The sequence below is a fragment of the Lupinus angustifolius genome, chromosome LG08, assembly GCF_001865875.1.
Source record: "Lupinus angustifolius cultivar Tanjil chromosome LG08, LupAngTanjil_v1.0, whole genome shotgun sequence".
Taxonomy (NCBI): Eukaryota; Viridiplantae; Streptophyta; class Magnoliopsida; order Fabales; family Fabaceae; genus Lupinus; species Lupinus angustifolius.
The window spans coordinates 11214293-11230422 of NC_032016.1; the positions used below are offsets into that span (position 1 = coordinate 11214293).

The following is a 16130-nucleotide window of genomic DNA, read 5'->3' on the forward strand; positions in this document are numbered from 1 at the left end:
GTTATATATTTTTTCTTTTCATTTTTACTATGGTATTAGGATGATTTTAACAGAGAACCTGATTTAACATGTTTTAGTTTCTTAAGTTTCTTATGGTGCTTTAGTGTGTGAGTAGTAAAAAATAATCTTTAAATAAAATAACTGATGATATAAAACTTTACCTACAAAATATTAAATGAAGATAGAAATTTTGATAAAAAAACTCTTCATCCCATAGTTACCTTATGATTAAATTGTAGAGGTGAGTATAACTCTTTCCTATCCGTTAGTCTGGTTTATTTGGTAAGATTATAATTAGATTTCTATATGATTGATTTTATTAAGTCCAGGTTCAAGAAAAAGAATTAGATCTGATTAATATTTCAGGTTGGTAAGGGTATGTTCCTTATCCATCTCAACTCGATTTCACTTCTAACTTATATTTATATGTGTTTATGTATAAAATAATGACATATCTTTAACACATAGATAATGTATTTGATTTAAGTAACTTGTCTACTGATATAATCTATTTTTTAATGATGTTTTTGTTAGTAATTTAGGGCACCCACGTCTATCATTTCATGTCATTTTTTATCTTTTCACCATATATATATTTAAATGTTTCACACAACATTTATATATATATAAATAAATAATATTGAGAAAATATATTATAATTAATCGGATATAAGAATGAATTCGAGTTTAAAAGGTATCATAATTAATAATTAAGGTTACCTAAGTCCTCGTGTTAAAGATCAGATATGAGACAAATCTTACTCGATTTAACTTAGGCTTACCCCTATGATTAAGTCAAACCATTGGCATGTATATTCAACTTGACTTCTTCAAAACAGGCTATATCTTAAAGTAGCTCCTTAAAAATATAAAGTTACCTGACTAATTTCTTGGTCAATTAGATATAGTTTTAAATTTTTAATATTTTATGTCTATTTTTTTTCAAGTTAAGAGTATACTAATAAGTAATTTATTAAGTTCAAGAACACAATGAAATAAATCAAAGGTTATTTCATTGGGATGAATAAAATTATAAAATACATTTTTTTATATTTGTTTTCAATATTATTTTTCACTTTCTATTATGTCTTTGTGAATTAAATGTCAAATAAATATTATTAATGTATTTGTACAAACAATTGTATACCTATTTTCACTTTAGAAATTATTATACCCATATTAGTGATTAGTATGTAATTTCTTGTACCTCTAATACATTTATAGTAAAATTACTTTTGCTGATAAAAAGTAATTAGTATGTAAAAATAAAAAAATGTATAAATGAAAGAAACATTATCTTATTTATAATCGGATAGATCAAACTTATAATCAAATAATTATAATGGATTGTAATTGCAACTGATTTATAAATTGTGATATCATTAAAGTTAAATTAGATTTCATTAACCAGTTTTAAGAATTTTAACATTAATTGTAATCATTAAAATTACTCTAAAATAAAAACTAAAAATATTAGTGTTGTTAGAAAATAAAGGTAATATTTTTTTGTACATGATAATAAAGGTAATTTAAAAAATGAGAAAAAATATTGGACATATAAGAAGCCCAATGTGGAAAATTTACTAGATGCTTCTAACTGTATGGCCACTTACAGATATAAGATTTCTCATCAATGTGGAATTCAAACTAATGTTATTATTATATAACATCAACTAAATTCTTATCAAGTGGAATTTACTAATTTTACTAATTACATTCATCACTTATTTTAAGGAGAAAAGAATGTATACACTAACAGTCTTATATTTTGTCATTTTATTATTCATGTTTTATCTATTTTAATATCTGGATTGTAATTAATATATTAATATAAATTTGAAGCATCTAATAGCCGCCACAACGCAGCTATTATACATGTTCTTTAACTTTAAGAATCGATTAAAGATTATAAACTCTTGATGATTGATGATTAAGTAAAAAAAATATTAAAAAAAAACTACGTGCTTATCTATTTAAGAACTTCCTTTATATTTGTGGCTTTGGATACTGAAAGATAACGAGACCTTAATGGATCCAAGTTTCTATTCATTAATTGAGAGATAAATATTTTATTTTATTTGCATTTTTAATAATAAAATTTGTACTTCATTATATATAAAATGATAAAAATGTTTTACCATATTTTGATTTACTTTATTTTTTGTAGTACTTGTCTCTCTATTGATAAAGAGAATTGAAGTACAAAAACAATGATTGATATCATGTGAGGCAACTACGTCATTGGAACTTGCCAATTGTTTACGAAAAATATGAAAGTGATACCATAGCTACTATATAATATATATATGTATATATATATATATATATATATATATATATATATATATGAATCTTCATATTTCATTTTCTAGTCATAACCTAAGAAAATTAAAGTCATATGATGGGTACTTGAATCAGCATTGAGAAGCAATTATATATGTTGTTCGTCAAAGACTGGTACTACATCCCATCAAGGAATACTAGTTAAGTATAATGGGGAATAGCAATCATATATTTTTATACAAATTTTTCTATACTCGAAAAAATGACATATATTAAAGTAGTTAAAATGAGTCTCATGTTAAAGGTTTGATTTATGAGAGCGATATTTGTTGGAGATGTAATTATATACCTTGAAAGAGATTAGTTTTTTATCCAAAATGGTGAAGAAATACTCTTATTAGTACCAAAAATAATATAGAAGTGAGTGAGTGTTTTAAATTGTATGTGTAGTTGTAAATAAATTGGATTGTATTTTACTTTTCTAAAAAAATATATATTCAAATATGATTGATGTTTCCACAATTATAATCATGTAATTGGGATGAAAATTGAGTTTTGTTGTTTGAAATGAAAGAAATGTTTTATGAGGGAAAGGAGTGAGAACAGAGATGAGAATGGAACAGAAATGACACACATCTGCTGTACCATAAAGTGTGTCACTCCATGTGTCACTGCTTGTTATTGGTTGAAAAAATATATTTAAATTAAAATTTTAATAGTTAATTATTTTTCTGACAAATCACAAGCAGTGACACATGGAGTGACACACTGTTTTGGGACAACAGATGTCCACCCGTAAGAAGGTCGGGATGAGAGAAGAGAGGATTGAAATCTTTCTTTTTTTGTTTAATTTAGAGTGATGTTACTAAAATAACCTTATTGGTACTCTTATTTTTCTAAAATAAAAAAGATATTTTTGACAAAATTTTATGGTATACAATGCTATAACATGTACCTAACTAAAAAAGAGTTTCCAGATATTATCAAACCTTTCTTACTTATAAACAATCATTGATAATAAAGTATAAGCTAAAAGAGATCTATATTAGATGTTCGATTCCTGAAATTGACACTTGTTGGAAGTAATAGTCATGTACATTTAAAATGATTAATTTCTTACCAAAAAAATGTGAGAGAATACTCTTATTAATACAAACAATAATATAGAAGTGACTATGTATTTTAAATTGATGTTTTAGTTCTAAATAAATTGGATTGTATTATTACTTTTGAAAAAATAATATTAAAATATGATTGATGTTTCCACAATTATGATCAAGTAAAATTGATGTTTTAGTTCTAAATAAATTGGATTGTATTATTACTTTTGAAAAAATAATATTAAAATATGATTGATGTTTCCACAATTATGATCAAGTAATTGGATACTCTTCCAAAACTGTTTCTAGGTATTGAGTAATCAGTCAAAAGTTGTAAATTTATTCTTTTTTTTTTACATCTGAATTTAACTTCCTTTAAACTTTTACAATAAGTTCATAATTAAACTCTGACTTTTTGGTTTGAAAAAAAAAACATGAGTGATATAAACACTTTAAATATATATGATAAAAAAGTTAAATAATAAATGAGAAATAATGAATGAGGACACGTGTCAAATAACAGTAACCTTAACGTGAAATGTGAAGATTGGAAAAACAACAATGACTTCACTGGCAAGAGAAGACAAGTCTCAAAGTAAAGACTTGTTGAGACTCAAAGTTTAATCAAAATCATTTCATGAGAAAATTATCATTATGAGATGAAATTAATATGTATATACCGATAGTTAAATGTTTTTTACACTGTCAGTGAATCATTCACCATTGATTTATTAACCACCATTGATTCTCAAACAAAAGCAATACAAATCAATGGTGGACGATGTGTTGACAGTGTAAAAAACTTTACCCTATCAATGCATAGATTTTAAACTCTTATGATATTACTCAAAATTATTCAAGAGGTTAATATTGGTGGAGGAAATAGTTGAAAATTTAGTAATAGTAAAGTTATTATAACTTATGATCTCAAAACACCAATTTCTAAGGTACATGTGTGAGAGGCTAATTAAAAAAATTATATTTGATATTATTTATCAACTAAGCATGTTTCTTCTTATTAGATTCAATTATTTATAGCTAAAATTGAAGCTTAATGTATTCAATAGTGGTAGATTATAGTAAGTAAAAATGTACTTCACTTTACATTTAACATCAATAGTTCAAATTCTATGCTCATAATTAATTTTGAGAAAAGCTTTAACCATTAGAAGCTAAAATTCAAGAAGCTTCCTTAACTAACTACCAGTCTAACTATTAGAATGCCTCAATTAAAGACTAGCATTAAACCTTAATATTTATACACAGTTAATATATCATTCATCATTCATTTGTATTGCTTTCTTAAAGAGTCGATAATAACTGAAAATTAATGGTCGATGATGGACTGACAGTATATAAAACTTTTACACTATCAGTGCACACATATTTTTCTCATTATTTATACCTTAATTCTATATCAAATTTTATATAAATTATTAAACTACATTTATGTTATTATTATCTAAATAAAGCTACCAGTCTCTAATTTTTAATTACACAAACTAGGGCCTAGAGACACTTCAAATAATTAACAAAACGACATCTAATATGTTAAATAAACACTCACATTGTACATGATTGTAAAAAAGAAATTGAACCAACTGAATTATTTGCGTTTTGGATAGGTGTTATAACTTTTATAATAATGTAATTAAAATAAAGATAAGCTAGCACAATCAACCTTAAAAGGTTTATACTTTTATGCATTAAGTATAAGTTGTAAGGACCAGCTAAAATCATTGTTTTGTTGGCTTTTAGATTTGAAGTCTTATCAACTTAAATTCATTAATTCCTACCTTCTACATCAATCCAAACTTTGCCAACTTGATATAAGGTTCTCTTGGGCGTTGGTTCAAGTGGTATATACTTGATTTCCCTTAAGCAAAGTTTCGGGTTCGAGTCTTGTGGACGAAAAAAATGCCTACTGGGAAAGTTAGCTCCATATACCTGTGGATATTCCTAGCTCGAACAGGATTGCCTCATGTGCAATGATACATGTAGGAACCAAAAAATATAAGGTTCTCCTGAACCCACCATTTAGTCCTATTTGCTAAAAGTTATTCAACATGATTTGACCTTACAACTTAATGAACTTATCCAAGTGATGAAATTTATTACTTTAATTTTTTTTCCTTTCTCTCATGAATTAATTAAATAACTCAAAAAAATAATATCATTTTAAAAGATTCCATCCCATTCCTTCCCCTCTATCCTATTCATGCAAACATGCCATAAATTGAACAATTTTTGGTTGTTGGTGTAGCATGAATATAATAAATAATGTCACTTAACAATGACATAACATTTTGCTTTTATCTAAATTTTACACGACCATTACTATTTTAAAACCAAATACTCCATAATAATACAAAGTCATATAAATTAGAAAATAAATTCGCAATGATAAAGCAAATAATAAAGGAGAGACACCAAATGCAGTCTTTGATTTTCGCCCATATTATATGTCTCTTCTTTCTTTTCTTTTATTCTCTTTTTTGTTGATTTTAGTATTTCATCGAATAAACAACATATACAAAATACAATAAGTGCAAAAAAATTAGATTTTTTTTATAATTTGCAACAAGTATTAATCAGTCTTTCTTATTCACAAAGTTTTAATTCGATTCCAGTTTATTGCATTTACCATAATTATGGATAATTGTGGGAAAATAAGCTAAATGCGACCATAATTACAATTGTAATATCCTCGCCTAGACTCAATATTACAGTTGCTGATTACAATTTAAACCAATTATTATTTAGAAGGGAATGAAATATCTCATGCTATAAGGAGATAAGTTATCTTCTCCTGTTAGTGAAATTATGATCTGTGTCATGTTTCATCATTTTCTATAAAAATAAACAAAATAACACATGTCACATTTTTACTGACTAGGGGAGATAAGTTATCTGAGGAGATACATTATTCTCTATAAATGGCCAACAGCCTCAACTATAATCCACATGGACCATTTTTATGACTCAAAGCTAAACTCAAACAAGAAGAAGAAAAGACTTTATACATCATTGTGTAGAAAATAAGCAATTCCCTCTCTTACAATGAAAACATTGAAGGTGGGCATAGTAAAAAAGTAGTGGAAATGAGACTTTTATTTTTTTTTTATTTTTCCTCTCAATGAACACGTGTGATATGATTATGCAAAATGACATTTTAACAAGAATGGGACATATAATGAACTCATGGTGATGATTAAGCTATAATATTCAAGACTTAGACAAAGTTTAGTTATAACTATATAAGCTCAATTAAAGCTTGAAAGCTTTATCATAACTAAATTTCATTTTGTTTATATAAGGTGTTGAGCAAAGTTTTTGATTCACAATTTAGCTCAGCTATGAAGGTTAAAGCCAGTGAAGTTCTAAATGGAAAGTACACTACAAGAAACACTCCCAAAAGTATTGTCCTAGTACTATTCACTATGCTTCTAATCATGTTCTTCCCTCTTTCTCTTATGAGAGATTCAAGTGAATCATCTACAAAGATATCTTCTGTCACAGGTTTGAAAAACAGCACAGAAGTTAAAGAATGTAACCTCTTTTCAGGAAAATGGATTCATTATCCTGAAGGACCTTATTACAACAATGAAACATGTCATTGGATAATAGACCAACAAAATTGCATGAAGTTTGGGAGACCTGATAGAGAGTTCCTTCAATGGAGGTGGAAACCAGACGAATGCGAGCTTCCGCGATTTGATGCAACTCAATTCTTAAAGGTTGTCAAGGGAAAAAAGATGGTGTTTGTAGGAGACTCAGTGGGTATAAATCAGATGTTCTCTTTGTTGTGCCTCCTAAGTCATGTAAGTAAACAATTCATACTTTCTCTTTCTCTTAAGATGGTGGAAATTAAGAACTTCTCTTAACTCTTAAGGTTTTAAATTGTGGCTCATGGCCACAATTAAAGACGCAATAGTGTGGTTTTGATAGTTTCCACAACTGTATCGTGACCGTAGTTTTCACAAATGTATCGTGACCATACTTCTAACAATTGTCCGCAATTGTTACAAAACGTAAGATAATTACAACCACAATTGTGATTGCAACCAAAACGTAAAACCATGCTCTTAATCGATCACTTATTATTATGACGGAATTACGGAAAACTTTGATAGTTAGCTGTCTTGCATGTCTGGTTTATCATTTCAGGTATCTGAACCTGAGGACATTTCTATCAAACATTCAACAGACCACACATATTTCAAACGATTCTACTATGCTAAATACAATTTCACCTTAGCAAATCTATGGTCTCCATACTTTGTGAAATCCAGTGATGCAGACACCAATGGTCATTCATATGACAGCATTATGAAACTGTATCTAGATGAGGTAGATGAAGCTTGGGCAAGCCAAGTCGAAGATTTCGACTTTGTCATCATCTCAGCAGGACATTGGTTCTTTCGGCCTCTATTATTCTTCGAAAACAGAGAACTCGTTGGATGCAACAAGTGTGGGAAGCAGAATGTTACAGACCTTGCTCACTACTACGGATACAAGAAGGCGTTCCGAACTGCTTTCAGAACTCTTATAAACCTTAGAAGATTTAAGGGGGTGACATTTTTCAGGACATTCTCTCCATCACACTTTGAGAATGGGGATTGGAATAAAGGAGGGAATTGTATTAGGACAAAGCCATTTACCAAGGAAGAAATGAAGCTGGATGGGAATTTTCTTGAGACATATTTGACTCAAGTTGGGGAATTTAAAGCAGCAAAAAAGGATGCCATAAAAAGGGGTTTGGAGTTTAACATGCTGGATACAACTGAAATCATGCTTTTGAGACCTGATGGACATCCTAGTAACTTTGGACATGCCAAGGACAAAAATGTGACAATTAATGACTGTGTTCATTGGTGTGTGCCAGGTCCTGTTGACACATGGAATGAGTTTTTATTCTATATGTTGAAATTAGGACAGAAATCTTCTGGTTAAATGCTACATAGAGTTTGTTAGAATATCAGATTTACTATGTTTATCATATCAAAGAAGTTGTTTATTATTGTATTTTTGCATGTATTTACTAAAAGTATTTATTCTTGATACTCAAATATAGAATGTATATGCAAAGGGGTTTGTGAATTTATACATTGTTTTACTGTCACATCTTGATTCACAACATGAACAACAGTCCTGGCCAAGAACATCAATGTCTAATCATTTCAAGTAAGAACCATGCACTGACTATTTGAACCTTGGCTGTAGAAGCAATTGTCTAAAAGAGTTTTGTTATATATTTCGTGTACTTCAAAAAAGTGGAACATAACACAAGATTATATTTCAACAACCAAACCTTAATCTCACTAGATGAAATCAACCACATGGATCGAATAACACTATAATGTTATATTATAAATCATATTCATTGATAAAATATTGATTACTAATCTTTCATAATTGTTCCACATAAGGGATTTGCTTCAACTCTAGCGTTTGATTGTCTTAGAATATCTTCGGACATGCAACTCTGTGAGTTGCATTATATGGATCCTACTTTACTATATAATTTCTCTTTTATGAAACTCACTCTCAACTTCAACCATACAATTCCTAAAAATATTCCTAATAAATAGGCCTCATAAGATATCCCCCATTTTGTATATTTCATTAACATTTATTTTTTCAACTTAAAACATTAACTCATTTGTATAATTAAGTCTCTAGTCCCCACATAAACAATGTTCAATAGTTACTTGGCTATGCAAATTAGATGTGCTATCTATCAGATGTTTCAACTATTTATATAAATGTTGTCAAATTATGAATCTGAAAATTTTGTGATTAAGATATTGGATCATAATTACATGAGAAATAGACAGCACAAGTTCAGCACAAAGAACATGTTTTCTGATCCAAAGTATGAAATTGAAGACACCAACTTCCTTTACAAAAAAAATAAAGATTTTGGGTCCTAAGGATCAATTCTCCATGAAAAATAAGGACCCGTGCTTGAATTTGTAAATATGGACAGCTTTAGCTTCAAGATATTAATTTGAACATTGTGTAATGTTTGTGAAATTTAGCCAGTCTGTACCAACAATGATCACTTGAACTAGCTTCGTTTTCTTACTCCATCTTTCTCAACAGAAAAATCAAAATAACTCTGGTTTACAGTAGTCATATGAGATGTTTATTTTTTAATTTATGCACATATTCAACTGTATATTTTCTTGCATAAAACAGGATCTTCTGTAAAAATATTGACAGTTGTGAAAAAACAAGGCAACTAAGAAAGATACGAAGAAAAGGTGAGCAAAGCAAAAGATAGAGCATACGATGGATTATTGGGTTAAGAAACATCTATAAGTTTGTAAAGGGTAGGGAAAGAAAGAAAAGAGACTTGAATCAAGTGAAATACATTAAAGTTAAGGGTGAAAAGTCTTGGAGAATGACAAAAATGTCATGAAGGATGAAAGAACTATTTTCACAAGCTTTTCAATGACGGTCATGATTCTTTGCATTTCAATGGGCTAAACACTAAAAACGAGGATAAAAAATATACTTTTTATTGTAAAATTAGGGAGTTGGAGAAGAACTAAACTTTGGAAAGGAAGAAGAATGACAAATGGTTGGTGATATATGGAAAGTTCTAGATGAGCATAATATTAATTCGCTAAAAGTAATTTAATGAGATTAGAGGTTTAAGAAGATGTTAGACAAATTGATGAGAATCATTTTAATCTCTATTTATAAGAACAAGAGAGAAATACAAAAGCATGCAAACTATAGGGGGTTAAGCTCATGAGCCATAATATGAAGCCATAAGAAAGGATAATTGTGCAAGGGTGAGACATGTATTACTCAAAAATCAATTTGGTTTTATGTGGGGGGAAGACCATGTAAGTTATATACTTGTTACAGGGAATGATGGAGAGATACCGAAAGGTCAAAGAGACTTTAACATGATTTTCATTAATTTAGAGAAGGCATACGATAAGGTGCCTAAAGAGATATTATGGAAAGCTCTAGAAAAGAAATAAGTTGGATTGCCTACACTCCAGTAATCAATGATATATATGACGGTGTCAAGACTGGTATCAAAACACAAGATATGGTCTCAGAAGATTTATCTATTGCTATAAGACTATACCAAGGTCAACAGTGACCCCCTACCTGCTTACATTAGTCTTGTATGTGCTTACTGAGCATACCCAAGAACCGGTACTGCAATATATGCTTTTTGTAGATGATATTATCCTAATTGGAGACTAGATAGAGAAATTAAATGGAAGCTAAAAATAGGGAGACAAGCTTCAGAAGTACATAACTTCCATATAAGTCGAAGTAAGACGGAGTACTAAGTTCAACAAAAATGGAAAAAATCCTAATGTAGGTGTAAAAATTAGATATCATATCATAACACAAGCTATTAGTTTTAAGTATCTTAAGTCAATCATACAACACAATGTGAAAACTTTGGGAGAAATGAACCATAAGAATCAAGCAGAGTGGATGAAATTGTAGAGTGCTTTAGGTGTCATATGTGATATAAAGGTCTAACTGAAGTTTAAGGAAAATTTTACTGCACACTTATAAAACTCAAAATATTGTGTGATTGAATGTTGGGCGGTTAAATATCACGAAGAGAATAATCTTAACGTATCATAGATGAAAATGTTGTGTTCGAAGTGTGTACAGACTAGACAAGATAAATTATGAATGAAAAAATGGTGAGGTAGCTCTTATTGTATAAAAAAATGGTAAAATCATGTCTTAAGTAATTTAGGCATGTGTGGAAGAGAACGCTAGAAACTTCAATAAGGAGAGTAAATTGAATAGAGGTTAGTCCAATTTTTAGAAATAAAGGGAGAAAGAGAAAAATCATAAGCAAAATAGTTAGAAAATATTTAGACACCAATGTTTCATCAGTGGATATGATTAATGAGACATTATGGTATCGTTCAATCCATATTGTCGTGCCCACATGATAGAACTAAGGCTATTTTTGGTTGGGTGTAAAAGTGGAGCAATGAAAAGGAGAGGAACGAAAAAGTAAGGAAAAACATGTTTTCCATTGTTTGGTTTGCATTTAATAAAGGAGAGGAAAGAAAAAAATAGTGGGACCCATGCTTTTATATTTTCTCTCCACTATTGGGAGGAAAACAAATGGAAAAGGAGAAAAATGTATGCACTAATAGTGTATGAGTTTTATACACCGTAAATACATCATCCATCATTCATGTTTTATAATCATTGATTCTTCAAGAAAAGTAATTCAATGGTGAATCATATATTGACTTTATGTAAACTTTTAACTGACACTGCATAGATATTACACTTTATATTTAAAAAAATTGTATTTCTTGTTAGCTATACTATGAATGTCGAAAATTTACTAAAATTCTGGAAAAAACAAGAGAAAAAATGTATGTACTTACATTGTATAAGTTTTATATATTGTCACTGCATCATCCATTATTCATGTTTTATCATCATGACTTTTCAAATAAGTAATACAAATGAATATGGATGATGTACTTATTGTATATAAATTTTTACACTGATAGTACATAGATATTACACTCACAAAACAAAACAACAAATATATGTCAATCTCATTATTAATAATAATTAAATTCTTTTCTCTCAACTTTCTTTCCATTTTCTACTATACCAAACAATTAAAAAATCATCACATTTTCTATTCATTTTTCCCACTCAACTTTTCTATTCTAAACCAAACATAGTGTGAAGCGTAGTTGTTGTTTATCTTTCCTTCTATTGTGACTGCCCACACACATATAACATGGATAGAATTTCAAAGCATGAATGAGAATTAGCTTCTGCACAAACTTCTTGATATATACTTAAGTTATTCAATAAGTACAAACAAATGTCCAATCATGCATAGTAAAAATTAATAATAACAACTTCATCTTAATATGTCAAGGCGGATCAAAAAGATATCCTGATAAACACCACTATGTGTAAAGCTAAAATATAAAGCACAAATGCAGACCTGAGTAGCATAAGCCTCTGCTGGCTTTCAGTTCTGGCAACAGAATGGTATGGAAGCCTCTGATGACCATCATAATCGGACAATCCATATTTATCGGATGAGCTTTTACCAAAACGGTTCCTAGCAGCGTTCGCGTCTGAATTGATGCTTTGCATTTGTCGCCATTGCCCATTCAACCTTTCAAGCTCCATCTCTTTTATATGAATTTCACTTAGTAGGCCCTCAGCTTGTGCCTGAAAGCAAGAGAGGAAGAGCTTATTAGACTCTTCTCCAAAAGAAAACCAGATATGTAGAAACAAGAAAAAAATGCGCAAAAGAATTTTCTTGAGAATAAAAGAGAATGAAACAGTTTTTTGAATACAAAATAGTATACTGCAAGAGGAGCATAAACTATTAAATATAAAAAGGACCTGTTTAACTGCTAGTTGCTCAATTAGACCATGAAGCTGTTTATCCAATGTCTTCTCCCTTTGAGCTGCAGAAGAAGAATATCTTAAAGCCATAACACTGCATGGATTTCTAAGAGCATAAAACAGTATTCAATGTTTTCAGAGATGGAACAGTACTAAAGTCTGTCCAACTGGACTTTTTTTTTCATTTTCATGAGAATTCATTAGAAGAGTATAAACAGGAGATTCAAGAATTCTCAGAAAGCTAAAATAAACAACAGATAAAGTAAAGAAGATAAAGAAAGCACATCAACTCAAGAGCAAACTAGTCCATTTGAAGTCCAACGTAGAAACACTTCAAAAAAACCAAGCAAACAATTTATCAGTCCTTTTTAAATTATTATTACATTGCAAATTCAAACGCTGGACATAACTAGATTAGTAGAAAGTTGAGAAAGTACTAAGAGTTTACAAAGTTCATATTCAATCACACAACAAATACTTGAAGACAACATGCAAAAAATAACCAAACAGAGTGCTACTTTGAGATTTTATGCTATCATCAAGGTGGACTAACAAGTTAACTATACCAAGCAGTTTGATAAGACCATCTGGTACTGTGCATACATAATTTTGGATTGCAAAATTTCCTACCAAAAATAAGCTTATGATATCTTCTCAGTATAGTCAATTCAGAGGTTTCAAAGGGTGCACACATAAAGTAAAGAAATATACACCACCTAACACAAAAAACAAAGGGCACGGAATAAAAACAAATATAGAAAGAAAGGACACCATCATGCTTTGAGATTCATAAAACAACATAGCAAATACTAAAAAGTAAAACTCGTAATATATGAAGTAGAAATTACATAATCTGGGTATTAAACTAGAAATATTATCAATATTCCTTTTATAGTTCAGGACAACATTAGAAGTAACTACAGTAATACACCTGGGAAAGCATCAGCCTTTAGGTGATAAATGTTCCACTTTCTAGAAAAGAAACTCCTGGTTTATATATTTCCATCATTTATATTGATTTATACCTACTCTCAATGCTCATCGAGACACCGACCTATTTACACAAAATAAAAGTAAAACATAATACCTGGGGAAGGCTGCTTAAGTGCATTTTGCTGCACTTCAACCCATTTCTTCTCCAACTCTTGTACGGTAACCTCCATTGAGCTCTAAAAGGAAATAAAAGGATATTAATTTCATAAAAATAATTCAAATTAAATAATTTAACATGTTCGAGAATGTAAAAAAATTGTATAGTTGAAAATACAACAAACCAGATCTTTCTTCTTCTTTTCCAATTTGTCTAAAATGGCTGATTTTGATGCATCGGCATCTAGTTCGCCTTTAGGATTCATCTTGGATTCTTCCTCCCACCCATCAGATCTCCAAGATTGGTTACCACGTACTGAAGCTTGCAATTTCATATTGTCCAGTTCAGCTTTCAATTTCTTCTCAGTTTCATCCATCTCCTATAACACAGTAGAAGAAAATAATATAAGTGACAACCTTTCATTTTCCGAAAATATACTAATAACAAAACCTCACTTGATAGCATGAGATATCAGCTTGTATACATGAGTATAGTTCAGACAAAGTATATAAGAGATCATACATGAAATAATCACAAAAATAACAGTATATGATAAGCATTGCACCCTGATCTTGACAAATAGAGTGTATCTTCATATTAGGCTTGCTGCTTGCACAATTGCATTATCACATAAAACGGAAACCCAGTGTAAGAGGCTTCAAATCTCACTTAAGGTCTGTTTGCAAGTTGGATTTTGAAAAGGAAGGGAAAGAAAGGGAAGGCTTCAAAGCTATATAACAAGTGTATTTCATAGCTCCCAAACCTTCTATTTCCCTTCCTTCTTCCCCAAAACCGAACTTGCAAACGGACCCTTATTAGGGTCTGGATAGGATATATACACACCGCCTTTACCTCCACAAGCATAGCTGCTATTTCCATGATTTGAATCTATAACCACCAATTCACCCGGCAACAATATTACTGTTGCGCCAAAACTCACCCTCTCGATGCATTATTATCATCTCATGAAAAACATAGAACAAATAAAGTGAATCACAATCCTCACCTCTAACTTCCTTCTCAAAAGATCCGCCTCTTGCAGTTTTTCCTTTATTTTATTCTCACAATTTAATATCTCATTCTCGAAAGCCGCGTTTTCTTCATTGAGCGTCACCTCCCTAAGTTGCGCCTGCATCAGTCACATTTTCTGTAATTTTCCGCAACCGCAATTTAAAACACTGCAACCAACAAATCAAAAAAAAATTAAAAAAAAGTTAAAAAGGAAGAAAATGAACCTGGTGGCGAGTGGAGGAGTGAGAATTCAATTGGAGAGTAAGAGCGGCATTAGAAGCAAGGGAATGAGCGTGAAGATGAGGAAGACTTTGAGAAATATCAGGAGGAGGTAATCGGAGACGTAGATCATGAATTGAACGAGTAAGAGAAGAAGCTTTGAAATCAAGTTGATGAACATAGTTTTGTTGATTTTGAGAGAAGATTAATGGAATTGAATCGTGACTTTCGTCGATTGCGCCACCGCCTCCGACCACATCTGCGGCCCATGCTAGTAACCCAGCCATCTCTCAAAGGATCTTCACTATTCTCACCTTTTCGGAACAAATTAATATTTCTACCTAAATCAACATCATCAATGATGTAATCATGATCGGGTATATGACGAGTTTGGGTTTAAAAATTAGATTTGTTCAATATTAAAAATTATTCGGTGTCACCCATAGTCATTCACTCATAATGTTACGAGCATTTCTATTTAAATGTGACTAATGAAACCATTTTGGTAAAAAATATGACTCATTTTCTAATTTTTTTATTATATATACATGATTAATAATATATATATACATATTATATGTCAAAGTACATATTCATAATAATAAATAATGTTGAGAATATTTTGTCTAAAATAAGTATGAATTATATTTAATCGGGTTTAGTTTAACAATAAAATTACATGAGAACTATGACCATGTTTTATCTCAATCCACTTTTACTTATAGCATAGGGTTATACATACTCTTTTCCGTAAATGATAATGGGCTTAGCATTTTCTATAGTATAAGATACCTATCATTTTTTTGAGTCTTTACCACTATAATAGGTTAGTAAACCATACAATAGGTAGAAGTGGAATTAAACTTGAATTTATCATTAATACTTGTATGGCAAAATTAAGTTGTTTTATTAAAGCTAGTATAGAGCTAGTGTTTGTCATAGCCAATAATGGCTTACCACTTTCAATAACATGAGTTTAGTAAGAGTTTTAAGTTTTTTACCATGTATATAGATAGACACATCATTTTTTCCTTATT

The 16130-nt window shown here is 29.9% G+C and overlaps 2 protein-coding genes across 2 annotated transcripts; one reads left to right on the forward strand and one right to left on the reverse strand.

Annotated features, from left to right (window-relative positions):
* LOC109353365 (protein trichome birefringence-like 19) lies at window positions 6690–8505 on the forward strand. The gene is made up of 2 exons (XM_019595599.1): window positions 6690–7204; window positions 7551–8505. The coding sequence occupies exons 1-2, from the start codon at window positions 6740–6742 to the stop codon at window positions 8334–8336; spliced, it is 1251 nt and encodes a 416-aa protein (XP_019451144.1). The 5' UTR covers window positions 6690–6739; the 3' UTR covers window positions 8337–8505.
* Window positions 12178–15444, reverse strand: LOC109355294 (thyroid receptor-interacting protein 11). The gene is made up of 6 exons (XM_019598370.1): window positions 15099–15444; window positions 14870–14992; window positions 14048–14242; window positions 13861–13942; window positions 12771–12835; window positions 12178–12593 (listed from the first exon to the last, which is right to left on the reverse strand). Exons 1-6 carry the CDS (start codon window positions 15378–15380, stop codon window positions 12297–12299), a joined length of 1044 nt encoding a protein of 347 aa, XP_019453915.1. The 5' UTR covers window positions 15381–15444; the 3' UTR covers window positions 12178–12296.